Raw genomic sequence first — 24,092 nt, 5'->3', positions numbered from 1 at the left:
CCTACAACAATGCTAATATTGGTGTCTCCAATATACTTACAAAACCATCGAAAGACAGAGAGCTTAGCAGAGTAGTGTATGCTTTTTCCCGAATAAATTAAATAACTGCATTTTGACACTGCTCTCTGCCGACTGCATCTGTGTTTCACATGTTTTTGGTCCCACAGTTTTCCTAGCTCAAGGTACAATTCTTCTTCTTGCCTACTTGATACAAATATAAACTGTGGATCACTGCAGATGCGGAGCCTCCATACTAGGGGCGAGATGTATGACCCGTTTTAGCGGTCACAAGTGGAAAATCAACCCGTTTGCGACCGTCGGAAAGGGTTGTGGTATATTCAAATCCTATTTTGCGAGTCTGTAACCTATTACCTTCCTGATCAAAAGTAGCGCTTTACAAATGACAAATACAAATACAAATTACCGACTCGCAAACTAGGGTTTGCGAGTCGCTATTATGGAGGGGCGTGCCAAGGGCATCTCTTCCTAATAGCGAGTCTCACTGGTATGTACAATTGTTTTGCGACTACAAATGCGGTCACAAAAGAATCACAGTTACCACCTATTTCAAGTAGGTGGTAAACCAGTCGCACTTCCCCTTTGTGTTGGGCAGCAAAAATATTTTTTTTAAATAAACGTTTAATTTTTATGTTTCCAACGCTTAATTTTTCTTTTTGAAACGCATCCCATTTTCCTTTAAGGAAAACAGGTTGCATTTTAAAAAAAACTGCTTTATTGAAAAAGCAGTCACAGACATGGTGGTCTGCTGACCCCAGCAGGCTACCATCCCCGTTAGTGCCGGCCGTTCCTAATTCGTCGCAATTTGCGACCTGCCTCATGATTATTAATGAGGCAGGTCCCTTGTAACCCATTTGGGAATCGCAAACAGTGTCTCAGACACTGTTGCACATTCTATTTTGAGAGTCGCAAATTGCAAGTTGCAAAAAATAGCAAGTTGCGATTCGCAAAATGGAATGGCCGTATATCTTGCCCTTGGTGCAATTACTCAGAGGGTTTAAACATTCAAATACGTTAATTGTTCAGCAATTTATGCCATAACAGTTAAAACACTGACATTTTCAACACATAACGTAAAAACAAACGCATTTCATATGAACTTAGAACAACCTGGATACAGCTCATAAAATGCTACTCTCTGCACATCATCTATTTGATTTAATTTAATCTAGTCTAGCTATTATGTAAAAAAATAAACTGCAAATGGAAAAAGAATGTCCTACAACGCACTATTAAAACAATTTCCACCTAGTAGAGCAATAGTTGGATTTTAAGAAACATACCAACTATCAAACATGTGCCTAGGTACAGATACCAGGGTGTGCGTATATTAGTTAACTTCTCAGGGCAAATATACCTTTTGGAAATTATTGCAATACACCCTGATGGCTCCATGTCGACAACTGTAGGATACAAGTGAAACTGAGCACAGACCTGCTGCACAGAATTTACATATCTCGTTAAAAGTATAACAATTTGTCTAAATCACAACAATTTTAGTGACAGCCCGGTAGAAATTAGCCTTGGGAAATCGACCAAAAGAAAGCCATTCTCAGAAGGTTACCTAGACTCCCTCTTCTAGGGACAGCGTTTTGGCAAATCTAGGATTCATATACAAGGATTTTACTTGGTTTAGGGTAATAACCTTGATTACACTTTTTCCACATCACTTTGCATACACATTATAGATAAAGCGTCAATGTAAGAAGAACGTTTTACTCCCTAACCCCCCACCAGTCCTGATGAATACCATTGACCCGCATGGGGCATGAGTAATTGGCAGAAACATATTGACCTCTTGACATTAGGGACAGCAGAGTAATTGGCAGAAACATAATGACCTCTGGACATTAGGGACAATAGAAACCCTTAATGTCCTTACACTTTTTCATGTTCTTAACGTTACCGCAGGGAACAACAATAAATTCCTCAGTTCACCTTCAGGTAATTTTGCTCCATTTACATCAGGGTCCCACCTCCTAGGATTCATAGTATTCAACTGCCGGGAATAATTAATCCACGAGTAAATGCATCTCCATAGGAGCTACTGTAACTGGAGCACGCTTGGCAACGTGTACCTTTTTTCTTGTAATGCGTATATTGGACGCGATGATGAAGCGTGGCTCCTTAGTGGCAGAGAGTTATGCCTCCCACTGAATAGAAATTTCAAGTGACAGCAAAACGCAGGGATCTATATAAATTGATCCTATATAGCGGACTTCTCCATTCCGTCAGGGAGGTTATATCGTTTTATTTATTTATGACAATTTTTGGAAGTACGAAGTATATTACACTTTTCCACTCTCCCTTCGTATAACTGTTAATTAAATTTTCTCCCAAAAGCACAGCAGCATACCATTCCTGCCTTTTGGGCAATCTTACATACTGAAATTCAAAATATGTCTGCACACTGCTACTCTGTTAAGGCAAGCATACTGCAGACCACGACCATTGCTCACCTTTTGTTTCTGTCAGTGTACATTACCGCACTTGACCAGAGGCAAACAACATTAGAAATGACCTCCATGTAGTCTACAATACCATGCTCGCTGGCTGACTGAATCTCGTTGTCAAAACATAGCATGTTCTATTTCACTTCACAGGAAACTATTTTTCTTGATATTCTAGTCTGCTTAGCCCCTCCATTGTCTCTGCCATACAGAGCGTACTTAGCTTAAATGACCAAGCTATTCCTTTTAAGATATGTTTTCAATCACTGCCACTTACCTGGAGCGCCACTCATAACACATAATGAGGACATCTTGATTCGGGAAGAGTTGAGGACACTGGCAGGAGGAATTGGTATAAAGTGGAACTTGGGTACGAGGGATTGTTGTTGAGGACTTGAGAGTCTCTTTCACATCAACCACTGTGACTATTTCGTTGCAGTTGCTCCTGCTCACACTTTTCACTTTTGCATGGATAACTGCGGAGAAAAGCATAGACAATCAGGTACCAATTTACAAAAATGCGTGCCTATTGTCAATCAACAGTGATTCAGAAAGAGATCTTTGACATAATTTATGCAACATGTCTGACATAGTGAAATAACTTAAAATGCTAGTTAGTCATTTATCTGCTGCAAGCTGGAGCACCTCAGGAAGGTAAAGTGCTTGACAATGTTTTCCGAAAACCACGAGACAAGAGACATAATAAGATACTGAAAGTTCATTACTCCTGAAGCCACTGGCATAGCTTTCCTCTCCCCTCAAAGTATCAGGTGGTCAGGCTAGGTTGTCAAATGCTGCAGTATCTGAGAGCAACCTGTCTTTGCCCTGCTCAGTAGCTTCGCTTGGATGCCAGGGGCCCTGGTGTAAGCAAGGAAAATGCTCCTTTGACTGCTGTTGGGGATCAAAAATACAGCAATCATCAGGGTTCAGTGGGCCCCTCAGAGCTCTGGGCCCGGTGCACGGCATCTGCTGCACCAATTGTAGTTACGCCCCCTGGCCCTGCTCTGAGAAAACCCTCTCTCTTGGCTAAGAGTGGGCAAGTAAAAGGAGTTGGATAGGGCAGAGATCACCATAGTGGGTATGCAGTCCACAAATTCCCATACTAAAACAAGCATTGGCATAGCCAATAGGTCTCGCACTTGGGACCTTATAAGTATTTAGTTATGCAGCACAATATCCTTGGTGGAACATCATCAACTGTTGCATGGCTAAACACTTATAAGGTCCCAAAAGCGAGACCTATTGGCTATGCCAATGCATGTTATGTTTGCCACGGGTATTTCTGTATGGCTTGAAATCAAGACATGGGATGGTTCTCCAACAAAAAATACTGTTAACAACCAAGTGACAGCACAAGACACGGAGTAATAAACTATTTTTCGCTAAACAAATCTATTTTGACAGGTTGCGTAGGTATTAAACCTACTCGTTTAAACAAAAACACCACTGCTAAGGAATCGCTGTTTAACGGTACGCCACCAATTCTTAACTGTTATTTGAGACCATAAAAGAAGCTAGATCTGAACCTGTGTGCCACTGCATGCTCGTGATGTCCCTGGTCTTATTCCTCATAGTCCAAGCACGATAATACACGAGCTTGTAGCGCTCAAAGCAATTTCTGCGTCCTTGTCAAGTTGTCCTGCAAAGATGCGTGTAGGTGCAATTTTAAGGTGCCAGCTGAAAACTCATTCAAACACACAAGGCCACCGGTCTGCATGAAACACGACGAGCAGCTGCCGAAGAAGCGCTGGCTGGGCGTAATCGTCTCGTCATTATGTTGCCATGTCTGATGTCATCGCATTCACAATGCATGCCTGTAAATGTTTTCCAGCACCACTTTAAGGAGTTTAACAGGAACCACAGCAGAAAAGTGGTAAATGTAAAGTAGATCAAGCATCTAAACGGTGGGATATATGGCATAGGTCAGAAATAATTAGTCTGTTAAAAACAGTGTTTCACACTAGGGCGGCGTTGGCATTTTCGCCTGCAACTTGATGTGTGTGCTGAAGTGCAAGTTTGGCGTTACAATGCCCACCGGAACACGTTGCAGGATTATTTAGAGGTGTCAGACTAATACATAACGTTCCCTAAATTCGCAGGGACTGAGGAGAAACTGTACATTCCCAACAAAAACTATTTCAATTAGAGTCTGGGATGCAGAGTGTGGTACAGGAAAGCCTGTATTTGTGGACATCCCATCAGGACAGAGTTCAACTTGGACTAAGTCAACACGAATCCGAAACTTACAGGCCAGTTCCAGCCACCTGCTCCCTGCAGCCTTTCAAATGCCCCTCGAGGAAATTTTGCATTTGAAGATAGATAAAAAACAAGCATTGGCCGCGCGCGCGGCAGGAGAAAAGGGAGTTGTGTGCGCGCGCAGCCAATGCTTTCCCAAAAAACAAGGATGCAAGCATTGGCCACGAAAGTCATCGCGATCACGATCGCTGTGAAAGCAAAAGTGATCGCGATGACGCGCTAAAGGCGTTCCTGAGTGCTGCTGGCCGGTCTAGCGCATGGCGGCTGCGCGCGTGCACGCTGACGTGCACACAAGCGCTAGGCCAGCAAGCAGCACTTGAAAAAGCGCACATACAAAATGTCTCTTCGAGCAAGCGCATGCACTGGGCTCAGCGAGACCTAAATAAGGGTTGTAAAATGAAACAGCAGGCCATCCCTCGTCTGTCTGTCGCAGGGAGGACCCATTCTGCCTAGAATAACTTTAGTAATCTGAAATTAAATGTGAATTACCTTTGAAATGTATGTCAAATATTACATTATCTTCTTGCACTCACAGTGGCACTACACTCTAACTACACATTTTGTGTACTCAGCCAGAAGAAGTCAACAGAGAGCGTCGATAGGGACCCGAATGCTGTCCTGGGGATGGGAAATGTAACAATATTACTCAACATTTCATATTTAAATAAGATGACATGTTTTAACGTACAGTGCGAAGTGGGAGGCAGATATAATGCCCGACTTTAAAGCGTATACAGTGAAGTTCAAATTTGAAAGCTTCCTAGCCCCGCCGAGTGTCTCTTCTAAAGATGCACTGTTCCTAAACGACAGATTCTTTTTCATACTTGACGGAACTCCCTAAACACTCTTCTAGTCAAAGGAAAATGATGGCTTGGCACAAAAATACGCACCCGACAGTTCAGGGCCGGGGCACCTCACTGACTGAAGATCAAAAATAACAAGCATTGGCTATCGCCTTTGGGCCCTTATAAGTGTTTACCCATGCAACATTTGCATAACTAAATACTTATAAGGTCCCAAAAGAGAAACCTATTGGCTATGCGATCAAACATCAAAGCAGCCGTGCAGCCGCGAAAGTGAAAGTAATTGCGGTCAAGCGCGGCGCGCGCACCCGCACACATGCACTGTAGCTCTAGGCTGGCCTGGTAGCACTTTTTGGAGCCCTCTCAAAAAGTCTCGCCAGACCAGCGCATGCGCTGGGTCAGGCGAGACCTAAAAACAGTTGCACATGGCCCTGTTTAGGGGCCTCTGAATGTAGTGCCTGGCCTTTAGCCAGGTCCTGTATCATGCCCATTTTACCCAAACTAGCTGCACACAGCCTTTGGTTATGAGCAGTGGCCTACAACCAGGCGTTGAATAAGGCCCACGTTCCTCCTTCATCTGCTTTGCACAGCAACTTCTCAGAGGAAAGCTTGAATTATGGCCAGGATCTACTCACATCTTATGCCCCACTAAAAGCAGCTCTGTGAAAGGCCTTCAGCCATGTGCAGCACCCACTAGTTGCAAGGCTTGGCCCTTATGCCAGTCCGGGACCAAAATCATTGCACAACAGGTTTTGGTGTTGGCTACCCATACCACCTGCACATGATAGGAGGCTGTGCATGGATGCCTCTATGCCAAGTCTTCTGGAAGGACCTAAGCTCAGCACCCGTGCCCAACAAATGAGCTGTGATTGGCCTACGACCTTAAGCAGTCCCCAGCCTTCTGTTCAACCTCTGTCCCATCCATAGCAGCTGCACAGAGCACGAGCACAGGACCAAGCCTTTGGACCCATCCCACCCAAACAAGTTGCCTTGTACCGCAAATTCTGAGATTGAGTGCTTCACCCTGCACACAGAATGTATGCCTAAGAATTGGTTATATTTATTTCACAGATATTTATGGGTGAGGTCCCATAAATGAAGAAGCCATAATTGAAGTACCAGATCAGACATAGAACAAGGTTGATCTCAGATGGGTACCGGGGGTAAAAAGTCCTGCTACAGGATTTCAAATTAAAATAGAGGTTCTGTAATCCAGTCTACTGTAAAGGAATATAGAAACAGTTAAGACAGTTCTAACTTTGAATGAGGAACACGAGATAGCCATAGCTATAACCTCGATTAGCCAAAGCACTACTGAGATGAAAGATTAAAGTTGTAGTCTCCTGAACTGAAACACCAGTGTAAGAAATTCGGTTATAAGTTGATAGGTGCAGGGGGAGTTGAGATTTCCACTCAAAAACTAAGCACACTTCTTTCCAGGGTGAACCACGAAAAAAGTCTCTAAATAAGCCTGTGTTTAACCCTCTGGTAGGCTGGCACATAAGCAGTGAGACGTAACTTAGAGGCACTGTGTAAAGTAATAATGTAAAAACACAACACAAGAAAATTCCCAAATTAATTTAGCAAACAGAGAAAATGAAATAAATAAAATAACACCAAAGCGACAAAAATCCAATAAGTAGAACCGAAGTTATGAATTTCCAGGTGAAAAAAGCATCAAAAAGCACAAAGCGGCACTCGCTGGTATCTGAACAGGCTGTACCGGCTCAAATGAGGACAGGTCAGATAGAGGGACCAGGTTTGTCCCAGTGAAGAGTTTGTCAATAAACATAGTCCTGGTTACAGATTACATATAGAAAGTTTTAACCTGTAAGGGAAAGTCGCACCATTTCTTATCTTGGTGGGACAGGGTTTGCTGTCTAGTCATATACCCCCCCATATATGTCATATTTAGTATATTAAAACCAATCAGTGCAGGCTGGGAACCCACAGAACTTTGACAACTAAGCGGGTACAAAAAAGTGAAGTGAACAAGAAAGCGCCTCACGTAACCTACACCAGGGGAGCTACTGGTAGATAGTCACCAGTTAGCTCACTGTGTCATCATTGGTGCTTTCTTGATACAAAAGGCAACGTAACCAAACTCCCAAATGTGTATCACAAAGAAAAGGGTGTAACAAGGGAAGAAAAATCAAACCAAAGATTGAAACCTAAAGATCCCTGTTATACAAAGGAGGCTCCTATAAAGCTAAAACTGATTTACAGCAACACATTGCTCCTGCCTTTAATTTTTAGTGTCCCTACTCGTTTAAAACCACCATATGATGTTTAGACCGTTTTAATCTGAACGGCCTAAAACCATTTTAATCTGAACGGCTGAGTAAAGAGTTTACCTGCTTAAAGTCCAAGTCCACGAGAGGAGCATCAACCGGAGCTACAAGTTAGCGGGAGCTGCAATAAGATCGCTGTCGGCACAAGGTACAGGTCGTCGCTGGAGTTGCACGTTGGCAGGAGACGCGGGCGTTTGCTGTATGGCATGATGAACAGGTCGCTGACCGACGTTCCTGTTGATGGGAAACACTGCGATTGTTGGTAATGGGTGGAGGCTGCTCGTGGATGAGAAGAGCCCCAAACTTTCAGATTTTCACCTGGACCTTGGTTTTGAAGCAGGAGGCATACAGACTGATGTCAGCCATGGGTGCAGGACCTGGGGGGCGCTTCTTGGGGATCAGGACTCACTCCAGCAGAGTTCAGCAGCAGGGCTTAGGCAGGTTCAGTTGGTGCTGGTCAGCTTCTCAAACAGGAGGTCAGCAATTGGAGTAAGTTCTGGGGATCCTGGTTCAAGCAAGCAGGCCCAATCTTCTTCCTTCATACAGCACAGCTGTCCTTCTTCTGAATATTCTACAAGCCCAGGCGTGTTCTGATGAGTGGTTCTTAGGGTGCCAGTTTAATTCCCGGTGCCAAACCTTGTGTGGGGAGTAACCCCTGGACTTCTCCCAAACTAGTTCTAGCCAGTACTCCCCTCTTCAAAGGGTTTGGCTCCAAGATGACTTGGGTGACAAAGGCATGGGCAGGCATGATGACAGGTTCCTTTGTGTGTGCTGCAGGCAGTGTGCTTTGAAGAGTAATCAGGGCTGGGAAAATTCCCAAGCCATCCTATCAGAAAGACCCACTCACTCTACACGCAGGCCTCTTTTGCCCCCCATGCACGGAAGGAGTACACACCACACCACAGGAGAGTCATTCACAGTCATGATACCCTGGACACTGGCAGAAAGACACATTTAGTTATAGCCAGGAATAAAAACAACTTTCTAGAAGAGCCATGTTCAGAATAGTAACTTAAAATCCAACTTTACCATTAAAGACGATTTAAAATTACCATTCAAATGAGTGGAAGAATTATTTCTCTATCTGTTCCCAAAGTAATGTTATTGCTTATTAAGTGTAATAAGGTAGCCCAGTGTTAGTCTATGGGAAAAATAGCCTTGCTACAGTGTAAAACAACTTTAGGAGTTTTTCCCCGTCAGGACATGTAAAACGTAAGTACACATGTCCTATTTACCGTGCACCCTGCCCTATGAGCTTTGACTCTGGTGAGTTATAAGCATTGAAAAAGAAGGTTTCGTTCAGGCAAAAAGGTTTATTTTGCCAGGTTGAAATGGCTGTTTACAAACTGCAATACAGGCTGCAGTGGCAGGCCTGAGATACGTTTTACAGTGCTACGTTAGTGGGTGGCAGAATGAGTGCTGCAGCTTACTTGTAGCATTTAATTTACAGGCCATGTGTACAGGTAGTACCATATACTAGGGACTCTGTAAATTAAATGTACCAATTAGGTGTATGCCAATTTTTCCATGTTTAAGGCAGAGAGTACAAATATTTTATTACTGCTTAGTGGGGTAAAGTGCACAGAGCCTAAAACCAACAAAAACAAGTTTAGCAAAAATAGGGGAGTGGAGGCGAAAAGTCGAGGTACTACAATGCCAAGGATGTCAGGCCTAGTAATCATTATAATAAAGATTAGCAAAATAAGAAGCTACATAGATCTGAAAGAAGTTAGCTTTCCATCGGCTAACTGTGGAAGCTGGAGGGGGAATAAGCCTCATAAAACATTAGAGCATAGGAAGAGAACAAAGCAAAACAGAGCATGGGTAAGAAAAAAAACAGAGATGTGGTTACATTACCACTAGCCTAAAAACAAATCTTCAAACTGGAAATTCTTCAGTTTTCTTCATATTAATTCTGTACTTCAAAAAAATTGTCAACCTCCTCAGTCAGGGCTAAAAATACTTCTATATATGCTCGAAGGTCTAACAAAACAAATCCAGTGCTTAATTTGAGCTGGTGCTTTCCGGTGCTGAGCACCAGCACTTAATTGGTTTCCGGTGGTAATACCTGCCTCCCCAGCCATTCCTTTAGCTTTGGGGACCTGAAATTATCTGAACTGTCGCATTTACATGCTAGAGAGATGGTTAGTAGTTGATTTGGCAGCGATGACAGGGGCGATGGCTGGTGCAAGCTGCAGTGGCCTCCTGGTCAGAGCCCCGGCACTTAATATTTTACAAATTAAGCACTGAACAAATCACATATATATAAAACAATCCTTAAAAGTATACCCCTAAACTTCCACCCCCTTAATATTCAAGTTTCAGTGGACAGCAGAAACTAATGGCTAGGGGTCAAATCAAAAATCTCTGATGTACCGCTCTTCTCAAAAGCCAGGAATTCGATGTGCATCCATTTGTAATTCCCACATAACAACATCTGAAGTACAGTCCTAATAAGCTTACAAAACAACTTAGGAAAAACAAACCTATTCGACATGCTACGTAAAAAACACGTTGTCCTCTGTCAAAGGCCTCTTATTCATCTATGCCCTGGGACAAAAGGGTATCATCTCTATCCCTTGATGCCACAACTACATTAATCAAGGTATGGCTGTTCCATTAGCCATGCTTTCCCTTTACCTATTTCTTAATTACTATTTGGAGATCACACATAGAAATACTGCAAACAGGCATGAGGGTAGTCAGATGCACTAAACCTGTCCGAAAGAAACTAAAAGTGGACATGTTCTCTCAGAAGGGCTGTGGGTTTGGAACATACCAAGAGTGTGGATGCAGCGACAGAGGAGACTGCAGAATATGTATCATTAACAAGAATACTAACGTTTCTATCAGAAACTAACTAACTGACAAAACCTATGTGGAAATAAAAAGGAACTGGAGGTATAGATATTGGGAGAAATGTAAGAGGGGTGGATCTTAATTTAAATGAACTAGGTAAAGTAAATGATAGGGAACAGATAGGGACAACATGGGACATGGGACACGTGGCAGGCTTCTTGCTTGGCTAGGGATCAGAGACACACAGATAAAAATGTTTTCGGTTAAACATCAGATGGGTGGGGGTGCATCAGATCCCCAACCAAGATAACCAACCTAAGCCTTCAGCTCCTGTTCCATTTTTAGAGAATGCCCGAATGAAGGGTCCTGTGAGCCTGGATGTCCAAAGAACGCACTGCTGATGTTGCGCTTCTTGGCTGGTAACCAAAATCCTGAGCGGCATGGGCAGAGGAGCGGAATTGAGGTCAGCAGCCTGTGAGATCAGCGGTACTACCACAGCGACCCGAGAACAGAAGCTGTTAGGTATTCGTGGCTTCCACTGTGGTGGCTGGGGAGTAGAGGACCTAAATAGAGGCAGTCGCTCTTTTCTAAGACTGCGTGTGGTCCGAAAATGGTAGGCATGTGAGGCCTTCTCAGCAATCCTGTCTGGCAATTGGGCCCCACTGTATTTCAGACTCCAATGTAGAGCAGTAACTATGAAAATACCAAAGAAGCACACCAGGCTGACCACATGATGCAGGCAACATGGGATACTGACACTTTATCTGCTACCTGTAAATGCTAAACTGAATTCAACCTCAGGATGATGGGCATGTTAATGCTATTTAAGGTAATTTTTGAACTTCCTCTAATCAAGACCATCCTTATATGAGCTGCTGCCTCACTTAGCAGTGGGCAAGAATAGCTCCCTCAGGTATGTCAATATGTTGGACAGATACGGTGGAGGACAACTTCCTAAAACATGATGAACGTTATGCACAACCAATGAGATTGCAAATGCGATGAGGCCTGTTAGTGGCAGGTAACCTAGGCCCTCTACCACTGAGGTGATAATATATCACAAAGAAGTGGCGCCTCTTGATGAGCATACAAAATGAGTAAAAGCGATGCCAAACAGACAAAACTCATTTTTGAAGGCAGTAATCCATGAGGGGTGGCAAGAATTTGGAAATAACTAATCCTGACCATACGCAAACAGAACCAGCACTTCCAAGGTGGACATGAAAGGCATACTGATGGTCCTTAAGAATAAACTCAAAACAACAGATCAAATATTGACACCATGATGCTGAGGCTCGACCAACTGAAAGAAATCCTGGACAGGCAAGCAAATAGGATAGGACGAACCTGAGCAACGCATTTCTGACCTTGAGTATGTGCACAGTCTTCATATGACATAATTTCCTGCATTACAAAAACAGCTGAAACGACCAAGGGTAAAGGAGAAGAGAAGTGTGCTCCACATATTAGGAACTGTTTAGAGCACTGCTGTTTAAAAAGCCCATGACATACGCACCATGCACATTTTTTGACCACTCACCTATAAAATTGGATCCCACTGTGGCAGTGACACTGCCATATATTGTTGATTGGCGACTCACAATGATAATACATGACAGGGGGTTTAGAGATGGGAATGAGAAAACTGATCACTGCATTCTTTGACAATAATCTAGACTGTGTAGATCACTATATACTGTGTGTGGGAGGCTTTTAAAGTCCATGTGAGGGGGTGACAATAGCTACTCATGCTGATGTGTTGAGGGATATAAGATATGAGTCTGAAATTACTACTTTAGAAAAACAACTTATAGGCATGTCTCACCATAACATAATAAGAAAGATCATTAAATTATTGCTAGAAGATAGAGTGCATGAAGTAATATATCTTTGCAAATACGCCCAGACAAAGCTATATGGGGGAAGGGGAGTGACCTGGGAAGACTCTTGCTCAGCCGCCTAGAAGAACATCCCAACACCCCTGATGGCTGCAGTTCCTAATACCCAAGAGGGCGAAAGGTTATCCATAAGGGAGGAAATTCCTAATAAATGTGTTACATACTATACATTACTATAAGCCTCAATGGCTGCACTTACACCAGAAGCTTTTTCTGATTATCTTAATGGTGTAGCACTTGCCTGAGTGAGGGGTGAGCCACTGTTCACTCCAATTACTGGACCTGAAATTATCAAAGCTATAGAAAGTTTCCCTGGAGGGAAGTCCCCGGCGTCTGATGGTCAAAATACAGAATTTTAATAAATAATACAGAGACATACTGGCCCCCATCTATTAAAAGTACATACTAAGGTGTTTGAGTCAAGATAACTTCTCTCTTTTTTTTTTTTTTATTAAATTTTTATTTTTATTGAAGTACTTTAGTGACAATAAAGACTGCTGGTCAAACATATACAGTATCAAACACCATAAAAGACAGCTTCAGCATAAAGGATTCTCAAATAATAAAGTTAAGCATCATCCACTAAATAACCATCAGTCCGAATCAAAAAAAGAACCCCAAATTTTATCAAATTTTCTCCCTCCTCCCACCCGCAGAGCATAAATTTGTTCACTCTTTCTTACTCTCCTCATTTTCTGTATCCACTCTAATTTACTTGGAATCTGTTTTGACCGCCAGTTTTGCAGTAGTAAAGATCTTGCAACTGCCGTTGCTATATACAGTAGTTTAGTCAATTGGGCGGATATTTTAAGATCTGAATCAAAACCATATAGTATCAGTTTTTCATTAAAAGGGAGCGTAATTTTAAAATAAATCTGGCAGAACACAAAAATATCGTCCCAAAATTCCCTTATATTGGTACAATGAGCCATTACATGAGACCAGTTGGCGGATATGTGTTGTGTACATCTGAAACAGTTTGAAGGATAGTTTGAATACATTTTGGAAATAGCAGCAGGAGTACGATATAATAACCATTTCCCCAAAAATAACATTCTTCGCCAATTAGCTCCCCGAAGTATATTAAAATTAAAATGGTTAATAGTCTTCCAAGTATTCATAGATAGTACATGGTTTTCTTGTTCCTTCCATTTTTTAATTACTTTTTGACTTAAATCCGTTTCCCTACTATATGCTAAGCAACGTTTCCATTCCCCTGGTCTCTTTATACACTCATTTATAAGGAGATCTTTAACCAATTGCGTTGGTTGATTAAGCTGTTCAATATCAAGTTGGCCCAAAAATTTAAAAATAGTATTATATGACAAAACCAACAAAAAATTTGTCTGAACAAGACTTGCCATCTCTCTAGGAGTTATCCAGCCTCCATTTTTAAAAAAATCAGTTACTTTACTAAATCCTACTCTGGCCCGATTGTCCGCTATATCAGATCCACCTTTAATACCCATCAGTGGAAAAATACTGGACAGTGGAGTTGTTGCATTAAATAGTGGGAGTGAATATCTATTAAACATAACAGTACGTGTTTTAAGAAACCATAAGAGAATTTTATAGCGAACTAATTTGGGAGATTTAAAAATCTGCGGGGGAGGGGGTAGCTCATTTTCAAAACAAATTAAGTCGAAGAAACAATTAATAAACAAGTTTTGACCTTGAGTTTGATTCCTAAATCTCGACAGATACTGTATAAAATAAGCATTATAATAATCTCTAATATTTGGCAGAGAAAGTCCTCCTTGATCTAAATCCGCATAGAGAGTATTAATTGCTATACGAGGAGGCTTCTTTGCCCATACGAATGCAGAGAACATAGATTCAATCTTGGAAAAATACGTTCCTGATAAAAAACAAGGAATAGTAGAAAACAAAAAATTAAATAACGGAAGAATAGACATTTTTATCAGGGCAACCCGACCCAGGATTGATAGTGGCAAGGAATTCCAACGTGTAAACATTAAGCGGATCTTTAAAAGAAGGGGATAAAAGTTAAGCATATATAAATCCTTAACTGACTGTGAGAAATAGACCCCGAGATATCTTTTGGGTTTAGTATTAATTAATGCAACACTTTAGATCGGGATGTATTTCTGGATCTCTATTCCCACAAATCATAATCTCTGTTTTCTTTTTGTTGATCCGGTAACCCCCTAAGGCTTCGAACTCTTCGAAGATCTGAAGCATCTTAACTTGCGAATGAAGCTCAGGTTTAATTAATAACATAATATCATCCGCATAAAGTTTGATCTTACTTATTGAAGGAATTGGGGGAGAGATATTAACACAGTTCCTTATTGCAGCCGCAAGGGGCTCAATAAAGAACGCAAACAAGACTGGGGATAAGGGGCATCCCTGTCTCGTACCTCTCTTAACGAAAACAGTGCCGACCATTACCATATTTATAATAATATTTGCTTTGGCCATAGTATACAGATTTCGAATTAAATTTACAATTTTATGCGGAATACCAAAGTGCCTTAAAATAATAAAAAGTGTCTCCCAAACCTCCAAATCAAAAGCTTTTTCTGCATCTAATAACAAAATCAATGCTGGGATCCCTCGTGTCTCAAAATAATCTAAGGCATCAACTAAATAATGTGTGTTTGTAAACAGTTGCCTTCCTGGAATAAAACCGTTCTGATCCGGGTGGATCAATTCTGTTGAGATTTGATTCATGCGCATTGATATTAATTTAGTAACGATTTTATAATCTGTGTTTAGTAAGGTAATTGGTCGGTACGAGTTTGGATCTTTAGCATCCTTCCCCTTCTTCAGAAAACTCACCACCGTTCCTTCTCTAAAAGAGTCCGGGATCGGGCCTCCTTCCAACATCGAATTTAATAATAGCAAAAAAATATTTGAAAAAGTGCAAAAAAACATTTTAAAAAATTCCGCTGGCAATCCGTCTGGGCCAGAAGCCTTCCCATTTGGTAGGTTTTTAACCACCAATTCTACCTCTTCCAATGAGAAAGGACATAACAATGCTTCCTGATCGGTTTGAGAAAGGCAGGGCAATGCACAATTTTCTAAAAAATCCGATAGTTTTATTTGATCAATATTATGTTGCTGACTATAGATTCTATTATAGTGAGCGAGCATTATCTTCCCTACCCCAATCGAGTCTAATGTATCTATTTGAGTCGCTGGGCATCTTAATCCTCTAATCAAATTAGCCGCTACTTGTTCTCTCACCTGCCAAGCTAGAAACTTCCCAGTAAAATTACTGTCTTCGTATATTTTTTGAGAATGTCTGCGAAAAATCTCCTCGCTTTGAGCATAATAATGTGCACTTAATGCCCTTTTGGCTTCATCTAATTGATGTGAGATCGTATTGGATGAGTTCGCCTGTCTTAATTTGTTTAAAGCTTGTATTCTTTGTTCCAGCGCCTCTTTTTTACTTTTAATTGCTTTAAATACTGCTGCATCTTTACTTATAATTATACCGCGAATAAAGGCTTTCATAGCATCCCAGATAATATTAATCGGGGCCGAATTGGCATTACGAGATACAAAATCATTGATCTCTGTTTTCAAAGACGTTACCCACATTTCATCATTCAAGTATGTTTTGTTGAATACCCAACGCTTAGGAGTCTTTAAGTTTGGATCCAAAGCAAAGTTAATAACCAACATTGCATGATCTGAGAACCCATTATGGATAGGCCTTTGATTCAACATATTAAGCTGTCTAGAGGCTAGAAAAAAGTCAATCCGCGAAAAAGACTTAAACCTGCCTGACCAACATGTGTATTCTTTTTTTAACGGGTATTCAGTGCGCCATGGATCACAAAGGTCTAAAGTTTTTTTATAATTAAGAATAACTTTCAATGATTTAGGTTTGACTTGTTTCCTAGATTGCGTGGTCTTATCCAGCCTTAAGTTCATAATTAGATTAAAATCTCCTCCAATAATGATATCTCCTACCACCATCAGTAAAGATTGAAATAGATCCTCATAAACTGAGGAGCAATCGTCTACCGGAGCGTATAAACTGACGAATGTAATAGGTCTCAATCTGTTTTTTATTCTACAGGAGGCCCAGCACCAACGTCCTGAGCCATCCTCATTTGTTTGTATGATCTCAGGATAAATATTCTTATTCAGAAATATGGCAACCCCTCGCTGAGCCTCTGAAAATGAGGAGAAACCACGATATGAGGCCCATTTTTTAAACATAGAGAATTGATCCAATTTTACATTTGGGATATGAGTCTCCTGCAGCAATATTACCGAAGGATTTTCCGACTTAATCCATAGCTCTATGGCCCGTAGTTTCTTTTTGTTATTTAAGCCGTTCACATTGAAAGAAATAATTTTCAAACAGTCGCTACTCAGTATTTAGATAGATTACATATTTTCTGGAGGAATCTCTCATTTTATCTTTTGTAAACAAAGAATCACCTATCAGGCATAGAATAGTTAATAATAAACATAGCACTAAAGACTTCATTATTTTTACTTTACCCATTTCCCGAGCACCCCCAACAACACCCCCACCACCCCCCCAAACCCCACCCTCCAATGGCCCCCCCACCCCCACCACTGGCCAGGATTCCCCAGCCCACGCAGACCAATGGTTCCCACCCCCTGCCAATCGGGTGACATCTTGCACCCCCTGGACCCCCTGGATTCCGCACTCCATCCTGTGCAACTGATCCTCCCTCACCCTACTCAGAAAAAAAAAAAAAAAAAACCAACAGGAAGAAAACAAGACAGGGTTTCACCATCTAAGCACAACCGTCACAACTACTCAAAAGCCAACAGGAAGAAAACAAGACAGTTTCTCCATCTGAGCACAGCCGTCACAACTATCAGTCTATATTTAGGGAAAAAAAAAAAAAAAAAAAAAAAGACCCCACAGAAGCAGAGTCCTTAAAGTCCATAGATTTCCCAAATTTTCCCCAAATTTAGCCTCATGAAGAGCTGGAGATGTCCCGGAGTAATTCCTGAGCTGCTGCGATATCAGACAACATAAAGAATTTGCCTTTCACTAAAACTTTGAGTTTGGATTGCTGCGCTATCGTGGCTTGAGCTCCTTTAGCTTTGAATAACTGTAGCATCTGGACAAACTCTTTTCTTCTGCGAGCAGCAGACGCAGACATGTCTGAAAAAATGCGACACTTCACGGTTTCATTGACAGAAAATTGTCTTTTCTGAGTTGCCGTTGAAAGAATAGTCTCCTTAATCCGTGTGTCCGAGAAATTCAATAGAATTGTTCGAGGAAGAGAAGAATTTGGGAAAGGCTGAGCGGGAACGCGATGTGCTCGTGTAATAGTCAGGTCGCCCTCATGATTAGGGATGACTTTAGATTTCAAAAAAGAGGTGACCCACTGCAGCGTGCTGGGCCCTTCAAGACCCTCCGGAACCCCCACTATGCGTAGGTTAGATCGACGATTATAGTTCTCTAAATCGTCCAATTTAGATTCAAGAGCACGTGAAGTGAGGGAGAGCTGATTTGTGTCCTGTTTGACCTTGATCATTTGATCCTCCAAACTAGAAATGCGGGTTTCGGCTTCTTGCAATCGAGCGGGAAATGCGGAAAAGAGATCCTCCATTTTATCCAGACGTTGATGGATTAAAGCAAGCTCAGATCTCTGAAACCTCTTCAGCTCTCTAACCTCGTCGAGGATTAAATTTAACATGTCCTTGACTGTCATCTTAATCTCCCCCACGGTCTCAGTATCTAAATCAAGCAAAGGACTGAGATGGTCCCCATTAGAGACATTAGAGACAAATTTAGCGGGGGGAATTAGAGACTTATCAATAGATGGGGTCCCAGTAGCCATCCCTCCCGGAGTCGAAACACCCGCCGTAATTGTTGGGGAATGTGCGGAGGGATTGTCTCTAGACGAAGGCGTAGAAGGCATAGATAACATAAGGGGTGCCCCTAAGTTAGATTTAGGCAAAGAATTAGGAGGGTGAATAATTGAAGGAGAAATAGCAGGAGAAACTTGGGCAGATGCGACATTTTTCTTTTCAAAGAGAGGAAATGATTTAGTACCTTTAAGCCCCTCCACTGGGCTCGCCTGCGTAGATGACCCATCCTTGAGAAACGAGGACCCTGCAATTTCTGTGCAGTGAGAAGCTTTCAAAGCTGGAGATGGAGATGGAGATAGGGATGGAGAAAGAGTCTCACAGATAGATTCCTCGAGCTCTTCCGAACTTCCCGCACTATGACTTCTCTCCTTTGCCTTGCCATCACCGAGGCACCCCTTATTTAATAATTTGGCGGCATTCCGTGCCTCTTTAGCCTGAATGCGAGAAGCCTTCGCCTTGCGTGTATTCAACAGCTTCCCCATCCCAAGAGCAGATAGGGCAAATATAGGCCTTAATCGTTGTCGCCAAATATTGCTGCGATAAGCAAGAAGAGATAACTTCTCTCAATGTACAAGATAGGAAATAATTACAGTCCTTCACAAGCCGAGTAAAGACACAACCGTTTCTTCCAGACTTGGCCCCTATGTGAACAAATTATTATTTCTATTATTATTATAGAAGACATAATCTGGAAATTCTGTTGTTCCCAGGTTAGTCTGATATTAATGAATTACAAACACAAGTTGTTGCATTTTAAACCCATAAACAGAATGACCATACCCCAGTTTTATTGAACAAGGTGGATGCCCCCGCTAGCCTGGATTTTATGGTCAGCGCTCTAGACAGAGAGGGATTTATACACCTTGCTGCCTTGGGATTGTCCCGCCCTAGCCAGGTGCAAAGTGAAAGAGAGCACTGAAGATATTAATGGAGCTCTTTGAGACCTGGGATTATTTGGCGTTTTTCCAGACTGTCTTTGGTTATGTGCAGTGGTTGGGGTGCATAAAAAAGTATGGGAACTGTGTTCGGTGTCAGAGGCTAATAGATGGCTAAGAAAAAGAAAATATTCGTTAACTAATGTTTTTTCTTCATGTACCTGCGTATAAAATAATGCACACACCTTAAATGAAAAATAAATGTGAATTAAACTAATCAGAGGGAAATGCACTTTTTACATTATGAAGCCTCGGATATTTAATGTGATCACCGCAGATTTCCACGTGAGACCAGCGGAATGCCAACTGAATCTTGGTTGCGGTCGTGAAGGATAGTGAGACTGCTTTATTTATAGTGCTACGAGGTCCAAGTCAATTACTCAAAACAGTGTGAATGTGTAAGATATCATCTGAAAATTATATTACATACAGTATGCTAAATGCTGCGTCTAAATGATTTACTGTTTTCCGAATACATATTTTCTTAATACATAATCTGTACCTTAGGCAGACCTTTTTTAGAAATGTCCATGTAAAGGAGTTACTCATATTCTTTCATTGTTATACACGTCATGTTTATTGTAGTGTTTCTTTTATGCTTATTACTGTAACATGGTTCTGTATTCCACGTTGTTGTAACGCTGCTCGAGAGTGTATCTTCAAACATGTTTATGTTTGAAGGTGCATCTCTCGTGATGCGGCTGCTCGGTGAAACATACAACAGTTTAATATTAATTCAGCTGTTGAACATTGACGGGAACAGCGGTACTCCGTGATCTGCTGGGATATTAAATAAACCTCTTCCTGGATTAAAGTCAATCCTCCTCTTTATTTCATGGGATATTTTGGATACATTTTCCACCTTTACAGTCCATTAAAAGGACCCACTCCAGAACATAGCGAAAACAGCCCCTGCATTACGTCGCACAAATAATAAATCGTTGTCACCATGGATCTTCGTTGTCACCATGAATCTTCAAATCAAGCTTATTCTGGCTCCCAAGCAGCTTTTATATTTGTTGATTAACCAATTCCGCCCCTTTAATTTTTCTTTCAAGTAGCAGCTACCCTGGAGAGAAGGCCTGTCCTTACCTCAGGTTCAAAGCGCAGGAGACCCCCAAAAGCCACCCCATCGCTTTTAACAAGAGGCACTTCAAGGTCAGCAGTCACTGTCTAGGAACGGTTGTTTTTTAATGGCAACTCTTTCTGTAGTATTATTAAATCGTGGGTACATCGTTCTCGTAGATCCAGCCTACTTCGAGTTCAGTCTACATGAAGATGTCCTTTCAGGTGAGTTAAGGAGGTGGCAGGGAGGAGGCCAGCAAGGTTGGTTTCAGATACAGAGTCTTGATTGTCTGGATCTCAGGGCCCCAGAGCAATGGCCCAGGAGAAAGAGCAAAGGAGATCCTTGGAAAGAATGACAGAGATGGCCCTGAGGCAGGGGCGCTTTCAAGAGGCTATTTTTTTGTTTACTAATAAACATAGACAGTTTCCTTAGTGAGGTGTCCAAGGGAAGGGGGTGAGAGATGGGACGGGGATATTTAAAGGGCCATCTCTACCATTAGTGCAGCAGGTGCAGGGGCACTAGGGCCAGGGGTATGAAGGGCCACACCTCAAATGCGTCTCTCTCTAGCAAACAGGGGAATGGGGGCTGATTTTCCTTGCTAGCATTAGAACACGGGTCACCCTTGATGAACAGGGCCGAAGCAACAGGAGGGGGGGGGAGGGGGTCAGACTGGGGCTTATATTTTATTTTACTCAGAGGCGCAGATAGCATGCTTTGGCCTCAGCTCTAAGAGTGATGGTCAGTGGAGTGGGCAGAAGGGACAGCAGGGCTGTATCACTGGTGCTGCAAGTACAGTGGCACCAGGGCTCAGGTGTGTGAGGGGCCAATGAAACATCACGTATGTCTGTCTGTTTTACTGTCCTTCCTTGCCTGCATTAGGGCACAGTGCACCTGTGCTGTGCCAGTGTTGCTTTGTGCTCAGCCCAATGGCCCAAGAAAGGAGAAAATATAAGCAAACGAGACACACAGTTTAGGCCACAGAGAGATGGCGAGGTGGGTGCGGCAGAATGGAGACTCATGTATTTAACAAAGAGCTGGGGAGACCACCTGCTTCCCACAGCAGTAGGCACCATTAGTGATGTAAGTCCCATGGCACTGGAACACAGGGGTGTGAGGGGCCCACTGCATCACAACTATGACTGTCCTTACAAAAGGGGTATTGGGGACCATTTTCCTTGCTAGCATTAGGGCTGAAGGCACCCTTGCTGCACAGAGGGGACAAACTCTGGAAGCTAATTTTTTCTGAAGGAGACAGAATGTCTGTTTCAAGATTACAGTGATGGTCAGGCATGGTGAGGCAAAAAGTAAAGAGGCAGAGGACACAGCCTGATACTAAGGGCCCCAGCTATCATTAGTGCTGTAGGTGGAATTGTACTGGGGCCGGGGAGGGTGAGACACTCAGAACACTCCAAGTATGGTGAGCTGCACTTTTTGATCAATTTCTGTTTTTGTATGATGCCTGTGTTCTTTTCTATGTCTGACATTTAGTGTGACTCTGAGATACAGAAAACGTATCCTTGGAATTATCTCATATGATCCACCCCTTGAGCTCTGCCTGCCTCTCATAGCGTTTTAGAGGAGGGCCCGACTTCAAAACATTTTACTTAGTGGGGCTCAGAGCAAACATGTTTGTAGCCCTCTGGTCTGCAGTTTTAAATTCTTTAAGATAATTGCCATACTAAATATGGAGTGGGTTTCGACCCATATTATACCAATAACCCTTGAGATTACCTCTGGCAACTCTATACTTATGCTAGCTGATATTGGCAAATGTGAATGACAGCTAAAATGGTAAATGAACTCTACACATTGCAGTAAGATGTGTTTTTTTAAATTTTCTACATAGAATATGATACTTGGCTCTTCTATAATTAGTTGATCGCTGTACTGTAGTTTAATACAATTACAGTTGAAAACATTTCAATAAAGTTTAAAAAAATCCCAGATGGAACATTTCCCCTCAGAAAAAGGACATGAATTATGCATTTAAGATATATTATCAAGAATTATATTCCAACTCCCAGCTCTAAAAAATACAAAAAAGCTGTTAAATGGGGATGAAACATCACATTTAGTGAAAACAGCCAGGAAAGTTGTATTTTATAATCAAATAACAATGCACTCTTACAATTTATAGCAGGTGCAAGAAATTGAGTTACTGTTGGAAGGGGGTGAAACCCTACTCAACCAGAAACTGTCTTTGTCAGAGTGAAGTCACGACTGAACCCCAAATTAACCTGTGCTCAGGTCTCTGGTAGCATTGCACAGAGCAGTCAGGCTTAACTTAGAGGCAATGTGTAAAGTCTTTATGCAGAACTTCAAACAGTAATAAAGTGAAAACACAACACAAATATAACCACACACCAAATTAGAAACATGGAGTACATTTTAATAAATACAATAAGACCAAATGAACAGACCTCCAATTTTAAAGATTTCCGTGAATATAGTGTTAAAAAGCACTAAGTGCCAACTGTGCTTATTTGGCCATGCTGGAGTGGGACAAAGTCAAATGTTCAGGCCGACCATGGTGCAGGCGAGCTACAGGGACCCAGCTAGGTCCGCTAAACAACAGTGCCTTACATTCTGGCTGTGGTGCAAGGTCCAGCGGCAAGTATTCGTCACGCAGTCGAGGCAATGCAAGGTCCTGGTTGGAGATGCGTCGTGCAGTGTCAGCTCCAGCAAGCTGCAAGGCTACGATGCAAGGTCCTGCATCGTCGTCAAGGAGGCCATCAATGAGGGAGCATGTGATGCGAACTCCTGTGTTGAGGATGCACGTGCACCAGTTGTTTCCGAAGGAGTTGCGGGGCTTGTGCTGAGGAGTCCTGCGTCATCCTCGATGCCACCATCGATGAGGGGCTTGCAATTCGAGGAGTGTGTCGAGGGTGCATCATGCAAAGGTGGCTCCGATGAGGTTGCAGGGGCGATGCAAAGTCCTGGCTCCGGGAAAGTCCATACAGTGGAGGCGATGCGTCAGTTCTGCCCGGGGTTGCGCCATGCAGCAGACAAGATTGTTCGATTCTGCTGGGTCTACAGATGAGCTGGCAGAGCACCTTCAGGACCACTTCCAATGGTCCAGAACCAGGGTGGCACCACTTGGCAGAGTAGGACTCACAATTGAGGAGTCCTGGTGCTGGTTACAAGAGACTTGCCCTTGGAGTCACTCTGGTGGTCCTGGGTACAGTTTGCTGGTACCAGTTCTTCTCACCCAGGCAAGATGACAGCAGGTTAGCACAGCATGGAAGCAGTCCTTAAGGGCAGCAGTCCAGCAGCGTGGCAGTCCTTTCAGTGGAATGGCAGTCCTTTCAGCAGCACAGTAGTCCTTCTTCCTGGCAGAGTCGTCAACAGGTCCACAACTGTACTGAAGAGTTGGTGTCTGAGGTCCAATATTTTTACAAGGTGCCTTCTTTGAAATGGGAGAAATTTCCAGAGGCTTCCCTCTGAAGTGCTCAGATTTGCAGTCGCCCCCAGCCTGGCTCAAGACTATCAAGACTAGTCGCAGGGGATATGCAGTCCTTTGTGTGAAGCCAGAACAAAGCATATTCAGGTGCAAGTGGGGCTGTGCCCAGCTTCGCCCCCCCCCCCCCCCCATCCAGGCACTCCTAACTTCTGTATTGTGTGGCTGTCTGGAAGGAATACACAAAGACCAACTGCCAACTACACCTAGTCATGTGACCAAGAGACAGGCTGCAGGCACATAGGGCCACATGTACGACACATTTTAGTGGTTGTTAAAGGAGA

General features: G+C 42.6%; 1 protein-coding gene across 1 annotated transcript in view; it reads right to left on the bottom strand.

Moving 5' to 3' along the window:
- The window catches only part of SFRP4 (secreted frizzled related protein 4), a 189,720-nt gene that overhangs the window by 78,247 nt on the left and 87,381 nt on the right, over window positions 1–24,092 (bottom strand). Inside the window, exon 4 of the mRNA XM_085607458.1 lies at window positions 2,746–2,944. Coding sequence (XP_085463584.1) covers window positions 2,746–2,944 — 199 coding nt within the window. The remainder of the gene's footprint in view (window positions 1–2,745; window positions 2,945–24,092) is intronic.

The sequence above is a fragment of the Triturus cristatus genome, chromosome 5_2 (assembly GCF_964204655.1).
Source record: "Triturus cristatus chromosome 5_2, aTriCri1.1, whole genome shotgun sequence".
Lineage (NCBI taxonomy): Eukaryota > Metazoa > Chordata > Amphibia > Caudata > Salamandridae > Triturus > Triturus cristatus.
This window is presented reverse-complemented; position numbering and strand designations above follow the sequence as displayed.